This window comes from Parus major, chromosome 7 (assembly GCF_001522545.3).
Source record: "Parus major isolate Abel chromosome 7, Parus_major1.1, whole genome shotgun sequence".
Classification (NCBI taxonomy): Eukaryota; Metazoa; Chordata; class Aves; order Passeriformes; family Paridae; genus Parus; species Parus major.
The window spans coordinates 13357710-13368379 of record NC_031776.1 but is presented as its reverse complement, the minus strand read 5'-3'; the positions used below and the strand labels follow the sequence as shown (position 1 = coordinate 13368379).

At 38.3% G+C, this 10670-nt stretch overlaps 1 protein-coding gene across 6 annotated transcripts in view; it reads left to right on the top strand.

Annotated features, from left to right (window-relative positions):
• NBEAL1 (neurobeachin like 1) overlaps nucleotides 1–10670 on the top strand; it is a 76534-nt gene that overhangs the window by 30390 nt on the left and 35474 nt on the right. For 3 of the 6 annotated variants that reach the window (XR_004498269.1, XM_015634492.3, XM_015634493.3), the window contains 11 exons: nucleotides 876–962; nucleotides 2394–2477; nucleotides 3123–3221; nucleotides 3324–3904; nucleotides 4569–4701; nucleotides 5292–5411; nucleotides 6576–6879; nucleotides 7786–7871; nucleotides 8186–8275; nucleotides 9193–9361; nucleotides 10340–10473. Coding sequence is in view for 5 of the 6 variants with exons in the window: in XM_015634492.3 (XP_015489978.1) it covers nucleotides 876–962; nucleotides 2394–2477; nucleotides 3123–3221; nucleotides 3324–3904; nucleotides 4569–4701; nucleotides 5292–5411; nucleotides 6576–6879; nucleotides 7786–7871; nucleotides 8186–8275; nucleotides 9193–9361; nucleotides 10340–10473 (1887 nt within the window). In the remaining variant the exon portion in view is untranslated. Of the gene's footprint in view, nucleotides 1–875; nucleotides 963–1028; nucleotides 1226–2393; nucleotides 2478–2505; nucleotides 2729–3122; nucleotides 3222–3323; nucleotides 3905–4568; nucleotides 4702–5291; nucleotides 5412–6575; nucleotides 6880–7785; nucleotides 7872–8185; nucleotides 8276–9192; nucleotides 9362–10339; nucleotides 10474–10670 lie in introns of those variants that run through there. The other 3 variants (XM_033516075.1, XM_015634494.3, XM_033516076.1) reach the window with 3 other exon arrangements.

The following is a 10670-nucleotide window of genomic DNA, read 5'->3' as shown; positions in this document are numbered from 1 at the left end:
AATTGTTTCCTTTATTTTTAAAGGAACTTTTAAAACATTTTGATCAGGGGTTTTTTTTAATGCCTTAATAGAATCTTTAAACAGAAGGAGGTAAATTTGAGTTCTGATGATATTACAGCTAAATTTGGCATGCAAATTGACTGCAATTGATTATGAATTTGGGTGAGTTTCAAAGTGTGAAATACAGGTACTGACTAGGAATTTAGCTGCTGAACTCAGAGCATTTCCTCAGCTGAAGATGCAGTATAGGTGTATGTTTGATTTAAAGCTATTTGCTGTCTGTTTCTTAGGATGATGGCAGAGATATTTTGCCCCTTTTCCTGTCCCAAAGACTGTGTGCCCCAGAAATTCTGCTACTGTGCTGTTTGGAGATGAAAATATTCTGTTTAGGTATCTTCAGCTTTCACCTACGGTGAAACATAAGTGGAAAATGTTGAAACATCTGTATCCATTTCCTTGTTAATGCCCCACTCTTGTCTTTATTTCTTAAAAGTAAATTTCTTGGAACTCTCTCATGTTGCATATTGTGAATGAAATCACAGTTGCTAAGCCAGAGATGAGTATAAATTCCAGATAAATCTCTATTGTTGTCTCAATGATGACATATTTTCATTTCTTTTTTTGGGGGGGGGAGGAAAAAAGTAATTAGCTTTTAGAAAAAATAAAGTGTAATCTTCAGTATTTTAAGAATTGTCAGAAGACTAATACTTGGACGATTGTCTTACCAGAGAGAGAAAGCTTTCTTTTTCCCGTTTTTTTCCCCCCTTTTTTGTTTTTGTATATGAAATACAAATCTAAGGCAGCCTCCACAGACTAGGCTGCAGGTAACTGTTTAATACAATTATTTCCATTATTCTTGTCTCTGTTTCTAACAGCTGTTTTTAAATGCTAACAATAAAGTGGCAGACAAGAGTGAGAAAGACCTTACCAACAAATTACTGACAGAAATGAATGAGGACCAGGTACCTACCTAAACTGTATTTTGCTTCAGTTGAAGGCAAGACACAATCACAGGAAAATTGATTCCTGTGCTTCACCTTAACCATCCTACTTAAGTCTTCTGCAGCAAGATGGACTTGTGGTGCTGCACAGATCAGCATTTCCCATCTCTGGAAAATGATTTTTCTGAATAACAGATTGAATTCAGCCTATGTTTATTCATCTGCTTCAAACTGCAGATATTGGTGATAAAATGAGCATCAGTTATACTCCTTTTAAGGAAAAGGTGAAGTACACGAATGGGATCCAAATTAATTCTCTCAACCTGATGGTGATTCTTTTTCCCCTCCTTTTCCTCTTTTTTGCTCTTTGTCTCAGCACTGTGGTGTTTTGGATTCTGGGGCTTTGTTTGTGAATCTCAATGGTTGTGTTTGGTGTCCTGATTCTTTGCTTGTCATCAAGAACAGATGTTCACAAAACAATGGACAGGCTGAATCAGGGAGGTAGGAATAGCCTGTTGCTCCACTTTTCCCAAATACTGTAAAAAGTTTCAAATGCAAATTTTTGTGGGTTTTTTATAGTAGAATTACTTGTTCTAATTAAAAATGTAAAAAATTCTCTATACAAGGGATGGTTATTTACAAATTGTGATTTTTAACTAATAGCTTTGGCTTTTTTTGACACAGCACAACGCTCTAACTGCATGTAAATGTTTCTTCACATCTAATAGTCTTCTGATTCTTGACATTTCACTTTCAAGATGTGTCTGAGGTGCAAGTAGTATTTCAGAGATGATGAAACAGTATGTTTGTTTGCAGTGTTGCTAATTAGGTTTACTGATGGATGCAAAAGAGTGCTCGAACATTTTTGTTCTTAAAACCAACATAGAAATATCAATATAAACAAGAATTACAGAAAAATACCTCGAAAGATTTCTTAAATTGGAGAGAGAGGTGTTGAATCAATGTAATGAGGCTATGGGTGAGGTAGCCACCTGACTGTGCTGGTATGACTTATCTCTAACACTTCATGGGTGTGTCTGTGCTGCATTGGTTTGCAGGGCCTTGGATGGAAAATAAGTCACTTTATATGAACTGCAGATGCTGATTTTCCAGCAGCACAGACACATTGCAAGAGATTTCCTAATTGTTTTCCTCCCTCCCTCTTGAGGTTGTCCATTAGACGCATGAGGAAAACTTGTTTGACCATCAGAATATTTGAGGTGCAGTTTGTGTTGCGAATGCTTCTCTCCTCTTGAAGTCTGTGGTTAGTTGTCTACTGTGATGTAATTCCTTGTAAGCTGCGGGGTTTGAAATTTTCACTGGTGGGGCGATGATTTTTGAAGCATGTTACCAAACTCTTGGTTTCCTTTCTGGCAGGAGGGCACAGCACAGATTTTGGAGCTGAACTGTCTTTGCATGTTTGTACATGACTTCTGTACCTGCTCCTTTCAGGTGTTTCAGGGACACCTGGACTCCTTGGCAGTGTCAACCATTCAAGCCCTCACAGCAGTAATGCACAAGTCTCCAGCTGCAAAGGTAACAGTGTCTATGCAGAGGGCTGTTCACAGCTTCTTGATCTTGTTTCCAGTTATTATTTTTATCACAATACCTTGATGGATCTTGCTAATGGAGATGAGCAGATTGTGGTCACACATTCATGCCAGATAGGAATAGCTGATTCACATTCCTTATCCTTTTATATGTGTCTGATGGCTGGACACTGAGTCATCTTTCTGCCAAAACTGGAAAATCTGAGTATGATGGCAGTTGGAACCTTTGTAAAGGAGGTACGTTGTTACTTGTCCCATGGATATATAGGGTAGACTTAGTGGGTATTTCCAGGAGTTCTCAGGCAGCTGTTTGTGTTGTAGCTTTATATGGCTTTAAACTAAGCCAGGACAGTATTGCTGTGGTTATGTCATTGCTCTGTGCCCTTCCTTGGTGTAGTTATTCTTGTGATTTGGTCATTGGATAAGTTGTGGTTAGTTTGTCATTCTGACTGGAAGCCAAGCCCATGGAAAAATAGTATATTTATTCCTGGATTGCTGACTTTCTTGAATTTAACCCTTGGCTGAATGATTCCCTAGACTTGGCACAGTTAAAGGGATGTGACTATACACTGAAGGATAAACAAAGAGTGGGAATTTCATTTGTTAGTGAAACTGGAATTTTTATCCTCAGGAGGTCTTCAAGGAGAGAATTGGGTATGCGCACATGTATGAGGTACTAAAATCATTGGGTCAGCCTTCACGGGAATTGCTGGAAGAACTCATGAATATGGTGAGCTGTGCTTGCTGTGAAGCAGGAATGCTTACATCTTTCAACAGTACTTCTGGCCCTGTCCTATTGTATTTCATGTCTGAGTTCCCTGCTGTTTTTCAGGCTGTTGAAGGTGACCACATGGCTGTTGGGATACTAGGCATTAGTAATGTCCAGCCCTTATTGCTGCTTATCCAGTGGCTTCCAGAACTAGAATCACACGAGCTGCAGATTTTTATCTCCAATTGGTTGAGGCGAATCTGCTGTATCGACAGACAGAGCCGTGCCACGTGTGTCAATGCTAACATGGTCATCCGTATCATCGAGACCCTCAATTCCCACTCAGTGCTCCACAGCACTTGTGCAGAGAACCTGATTGCCCTGCTGGGCTCCCTGGGCAGCCAGTCCATGGGCTCAGAAGAGCTGCTCCAGCTGGTGCGGCTGCTGCGGCCGGAGGAGCCGCGGGGCGCTCACCCGTACGTGGTGCCGGTGACGCGGGCGCTGCTGGCCATGGCGCGCAAGCAGGGCCTGGCCAGCGCCCTGCAGTACTTCGACCTGCACCACAGCATGGCCGGCATCGCCCTGCCCGCCATCCACAGGTGGCCGGGCTCCGCTTTCTCCTTCAACGCCTGGCTCTGCCTTGACCAGGACCGGGTGGACCTCGGCACGACGGGCAAAAGTGGCAAGAGGAAGCAGCTCTATAGGTACGGTTACTGTAACTGCTGCAACCTACAGATGTAGGCCATCCGTGCCCTGTGGCGTCTGGTAGCCCGTGACGTGTGCTGCTTCTGCTTGTCTTTACCAAAGGCAGTACTTAATGCTTAGTCTGGGAAAGGGAGAGCTTTCATCTGCCACCACAGCCGAGTTCTGTCACAGAAATAACGCGTAGCTTTTCTGTTCTAATGGCTTGTCATCTACAGTTTCGACATCCATAGCCTCAAATAGTGGTAAGGTTCATTGCTTAAACAAAACACCATTAAAAACCAAAACCCAATCCCTCCAACCCCCCACCCAAAACCAGAATAGCCTTCACACAGTTTGTTGTAAAGGTAATGAATTCTGGATTTGTGTAAGAGCACAAGTGAGAAGGCATCTTCATGGTGCTTAAATAGTGCACACATATTGATATGAATGCTTCTTGATATAATTTACCTTTTTGGGTACTAACAGAAGCAAACAAATGTCTTTTGGTCTTCTGTCTTCTTTTTTTCTTCTTTCTTTTTTTTTTTTTTTTTGATAAGAGGAGTAACAGTCACATAGTAAATATTGAACCACCACCAAACAACTTGAGTAGATTTTCCTCTTAATGAATGTATTGTTAGGTGGTAGTTTTGATGAAGCAAGTCCTTGATTGTGTGTCTTTTGTAGCTTTTTTACAGGAAGTGGTATGGGGTTTGAAGCCTTTATTGCGTGCTCGGGAGTATTGGTGGTTGCTGTGTGCACAAAGAGGGAATATGCAACAGTGATGCTGCCTGACCATTGTTTTTTTGACTCTCTCTGGGTAAGATTTGATACTGACAAGCACTTTGTTTAGGATTGTATTGTTAGGTCCGAAGTCAAAATCACGTTTTTTTGAATGTTTTACAAATAATCTGTTTTATAATATTGCAGTAATTCATTGGATAAGAGCAGATTTAATCTCAAATCATGCAAGCAATTTTCACATAGATTAGTTGTTGACTGAGCTAATTTATCCATGTGTATTAGGCATTTTTTGTTGATTAAGCTTGTTACAGCGTTAGATGTTTTTTATATTAAACTAAAGCACAGGTGGCTGCAGTGCTGTGCGAATAAATTAGCTGTGGTGCTGTTTCTGCATTACCCTTTCCTGTTCCTATACTTAAGAACTGATGTGCATTACTGTGAAAGAGCTGTATCTTTCTCTTCAAAAACCTGTTTATATGTAAACATTACATTTACTACTTCAAAATGGAAGCAGCAGGTGCTTTTTATATTCTTGTTGATGCTTTGGATTTATTTTCTTAAGTGCTTTCCTCACCAGCTTAATAGAGAGAAAGCTAAATAGTTTCATATAGTAGTTTCAATGCTCTTAATAATGACTTAATTTTTTATTTTTTTTTTCTTAACCAGCACAACATAACTATTGTTCATGTGCCTGGAAAGAGGCCCTTTGGTCAGAGCCTTGTGTATATCTATGTCAATGGACAGCAGAAGGTCTCTGCCCCACTTCGATTCCCTGCTATGAATGAAGTAAGTTCCCTTCTGAGCCATACCTGGTAGGATGAGCTCTCATATAACAGTGTGAGTTCAGACTATTGCTAATGGTGTTCAGCTTTGGATGCTGTCCAGAATGTCATTTTGAAGTGTAACTAACCATTAAGTAATGCTTGTTTAGTCATCTCAGTTTATAAACAAAATAAAAAACTCTGCCAGATGATACTGATTAAATTATGGGGTTGTCTTCAAAATAATTGCCTGAACATATTGACATAATTTATTATTACATCTTAATAAATGGCAGCTCTACTAGTAGGATTGATGTAACAGTACTCAATGAGGAATATTCCCTGTTATTTTCAGTATTTTAATTTATTTTTATTTTTGTTTTCTGAATGTTTCCTTAATATGTTATTCCTTTATTCCTTTGGTGACTGAACAAGCACTTTATGTGCTGTTAATCTAACCATTTTGGATGTGTACACATTTAGCAATACACTTGCTATCAAAATGAGTATATGCCATGTTTAATTTCCTCTGTAAGCTTTGTTCATTCCTTTTGGGGAACAAATTTATATTAAACTGGGCTACAACACCAAACATTCTTCCCTCTTTTCTAAGTTGTAATTTGGTATTTGTTAAGTACGTTGAGAAAACAGTTAAGTTGGATGCTGTAGTGGTAAAATCAGTATAAAACTTAAAAATGAGAATAAGTGTAGTTTTCATTTCAAGCTAAAACTCTGTTTTTTAGCTTATCTGTAGAATAAACAGTATAAATCTTATGGTAACTAAAAGCAGGGCAAGTAATTTTACCATGAGAGCATCTATTTGAGTGGACAAACTGATATGAGAAATGTACAGTAGCAGATATGCTGGACTAGTATTTTGGAATATAATCCAGAAGAGGAGTGTTTACAGAGGGGTATCTCAGGAGCACTGTCCTCCCTGGCTTTGCTTCTGCTAGAGGTCATGCAGCACTTGATTGCTCTTAGCTGGAAAAAGGGTGTTTCTCCTATTAAGAGAAGCATATGCTCTGGGTTTTGGCCTACTGTGATGGATTGCTCGTTTTTCAAGCAATTTTTTTGTTGCTTGTGGTTTCATTTATTTAGTTCAGATTTGCTACATGCAGTCTTCAGATTTAAAGCTTAGACCGACAGTGTATGTTTTGTTTTCTTTCTTCCATGTGTGACTCTCCAGTCTTTTACTTCTTGCTGCATTGGTTCAGCTGGTCAAAGAACAACAACTCCTCCTCCATCTCAGATACCAGATCCGCCTTTTTCCTCCCCAGTCATGCCCCATCGGACATCCCTTGGGGGCATTCTCGCTACTGGAAGTTGGGGTGGGGTGCTTGGAAAACCAGAGTTCATCACCAAAATGATCTCAGCAGGGACTCAGGACAGTGAATGGGGGTGTCCAACATCTTTGGAGGGCCAACTTGGATCAGTTATTATCTTTCATGAAGCATTGCAACCTTCTCAGGTGAAAGCATTATATTTAGCAGGTAAGTGGCGATTGTACTGGTTTTAGCAAAGTAAAAGGAATGAGTTATGAACAAGACCCCCCCACTAAGCTTTGCTCTACACAGACACATAATGAACAGCTTGCAATCCAGAAGAGCTGCAGATCTGACCTAAGTGAGAGGGCTTTAAAGCAAATAAGCTTAATATTTAATAAGTATGTTATGAAGTTTGATTTTAAACTGTTATATTTGCATAGGCGCATCTGTTTATCATAGGTGCAGACCTGCAAAATTAAAATGTTAGGTAATAATTTCACTTGTAAATTCCAAATTTTTACTGCTGTTTGCCTATGTGTGTTTACAGCTGAGACTCTTTAAAAGTATTGCCCTTATTTGTTAGGCCGCTTAAAGGTGATTTATGCTTGAGGATTTTTCCATAAGAGTCAATAATTAGGCGGTCATTTTAAAGAAAATATTCTGAAAGCTACATTGTATAGTTCAAAGTGTGAAAGGTATGAAGTTCCATAATGACTGAAGGTTGTTACAGATTGGCATTAAAACACTTGCATCATTTAATGGAAATATTTCCTATTGCTAAACAAAACTGTCTTGAAGGTTACTCATTTTCTGGGCATTTAGGCTGGATGACAGAGATTAGTGACAAATATGAGGTGGGTATTTGTAAAGACACACGAGTGCTGTTGGAAGGTATAAAAGCACCTTTGAGCAGTTGAGCTTTTCATGTATAATGTGTTCCTTTTCAAGCAGACCCTCTTAAATGAATGATTTTAAGTTGTAAAAACTCTACTTCAAAGCATGTCTCAAATCAATATGGTTCAGACTACTCTATTTGTTCAGTTTGGTAGTATAAAATTTGTAAAGCGCAACATTAAGAACCAGTGGACTTTAAATATATGTCACATGATTTTATATACCTTTTTTTAATAGGTCCAAACTGTTTAACTCCATGGAAGTCTCAAGAAGCTGAAGTAGCAGATCTCCCCAGTAAGGTGCTGCTTCATTATACACCAAAGGTATGAAACAGAACATAATTTCTGTTTGACTACAACAGTGTGCATTACTTTCAGTGTTTGCACTGTGGGTTTTTTTGGAAGATGAGCAGTGAGAGCTTTCTTAAACTGTAGTCTTGTGCAGACATACTAGATTTGGCAAAAGGATGGAATTACCTTGTACAATAAAGAAAGTCAAATCTAAAATGACATATATATTCTAGGGGTTTCATGTTGTTTAAGTACTTTAATATCAACAAATGGGCACAAAATCTTGTGCTCAAGCATCTGTAACTTGTTTCCTAGATGATATCATGGCTTCTTTATTTGTTTATCAGGCCTGCAGAAACCCAATTTGCCTTGATCTGTCTGCAAATCTTTTACATGGAAGGCTAACTGGAAACAAAGTAGTGAATTGGGACATCAAGGTAAATGTGTTGTGAAGAGGCAGAACCTGATGTAAAAATGACAGTGGTTGTGTGTGTTCATCTAACTTTTGGAATGCTGGAAGTTATTATCATAATGCAAAATATATTTAACAGATGCAGCATGCTTTTGTACTGAGAATTCATGGGCTAATGCTGTAGCTGGAGTAGTGTTGCATTTACATTACATTTATTGAGAACTTAGGAGGCCACTGCTTTTACTGTCACAGTACACGAAGGTACTTTGTGGTAGCTGACTATTCTTCATAATAATGTTGAATGCATGTTGTGTATCGAGAGCATTTTGTCATCTCTAGGGAATTCTGTCATGGTTTTCTTGCTGTCATAAGCTGAGTTAGATTAATATTAATAGGGTTTAGTTAATGCTTGTGACTTGTCAGTAGAATACCACATTTTTTCATCTTGAGGAAAATGTATGAAGGTCTGCCTTCTTTTCCAAGAACAGTGAACAATTGACTGTACGTAGTAGACTTGAATTTTAAAGAGAGGCTAGGAATTGATGTATATGTAGAGTTATTAAAAAAAATTATTATTTTTAACTACGTAAAGTTGAAATCATGCAGGAGGATGATTAAAGCAGAGATGTGTATAATCTTTTAGTCTTACTGCTTGCTGCAAGTAACATAGAAATCAGAGAAATGTTTTATAAATATATTTAGCAGAAGATTCTTCCTAAGTTTTTGTATCCTTCAGTTTCCAGTGTTTATGTAGGGGGAGAAGGAAGGAAATGTAGAAAATGTACTTTCAGAACAAGAGCTGACAGGATGGGCCCATGTGTAAGTGGCCTGTGAGACATTCTAATTTGTTTGTGAGTACTCCTGTATGCTGAGTAAATTTTTGCTATAGTTAAAGGGATTTTATTTATGGTGATGTTTCTCCTGCCTTTTCTCTTGATTCAGGATATGATCAACTGTATTGGTGGAATAAATGTGCTGTTTCCATTGCTGGAGCAGATCAGCTTTCTTGGTGGACAGATGTCTGAGAAGTCTGAAGGAGAGACTCTGCCTTCAGAACTAGTAACTCCTGTAGAGGGTGACTGGGTGGTGTTTTCATCCCCAAAGGCATCAGGTGGGAAAAGTGAAGTGAACCAATTTTTAAGCTTGATTTTACAAGTCCTTTTTTGAATGGCAGAAAGCTGTTTATTCCAGAGCATCTATGTAAAGCTGAAAGGCTGTGTCTGTTCCTGGATACCTGACGCTGATACTGAATACCAGGAGTTTGGCACTGTATAAAAAATAATATTACGGATTTCAAGTATAGATATATTTAGTAGCATTATTTTTCTTTTCATTATTTACTCTTATGGCTGCCAAGGTATGACATTGTTTTAGTTTCTGTTCTGATTATTTTGAGAAATTATGTTTGATGTAAAACCTACTAATATCAACAGGAGAAGCTATCTTACAGCTTGAGTGCAGAACTGTGCTATTTAGCCTTTAGCCAAACTTATATTTTCTTAATAAAATATTCAGGCTCTTATCTCTTACACACATAGTCACATTTTGGATTAAAATAAAAGTAAACTGAAAGGATGCTTTAAGAATAGATTTTTTTAAAAACCTTGCTAATATTGAGAATTAACTTTGACCTTAACAAAAACCACTGAGAAATCAGACCTTGCAAGGGAAAACACTACTTCTTTTTGTTTGTTTGTTTCAAAGATTAAATGGTGGAGTAAAGTAAAACAATTGATTTTCTTCTCTGTGTCTCTAATGCTTTTGCATACCATGGCTAGACAGTTGGCAACTACAGAGGGAAAATAACTGCAGCATATGTGAAAGATTATAACAAGGAAGTTTCTTAGCTACAGCCACAGGTGAAGCAACCAAATTCAGGACTAGGATTGCTTTGTTCTGGAGAGGCATTGAATGGCTGTGATTCTGCACAGGAAAAAAATCTAAAGCCAGTCTCTAGTGAAGGAACAGGAGTTGAGAAGTTGAGGAAATAATGAAGAATATAAACACTTGATTTTACTTTTTCCCCTCTATTTTGATGCAGTGATCCAATGATAAACCGTAAGATTTTTGCTACTGTTCTCTTCTGCAGAAGCACGTCTGGAGAAGAACATAGTTGCAACTTTCATCTTGATGATAAAACACTTTATTCAGGGACATCATGTTAACCAAGAAAATCTCATTCACTCCCATGGAGTTGCCACCCTAGGGGCCTTGTTACAGAAGGTGAGTAAACTTGAGAAACATCCTTTAGTAGTGAATTTTGTGGATTAGGTCCTGGTTATTTTGAAGCATAGCCAGAATGCCAGAGTCTTTAAAGGAATCCTTAGTAAGTATTTTCTTTCTTGTGTTTCTGAAAGCAAAAAGGTGTGAGAAGTTGGTCTTTATCTGCAAAGTGAAATACGTTTCATTTTTTTCATGTT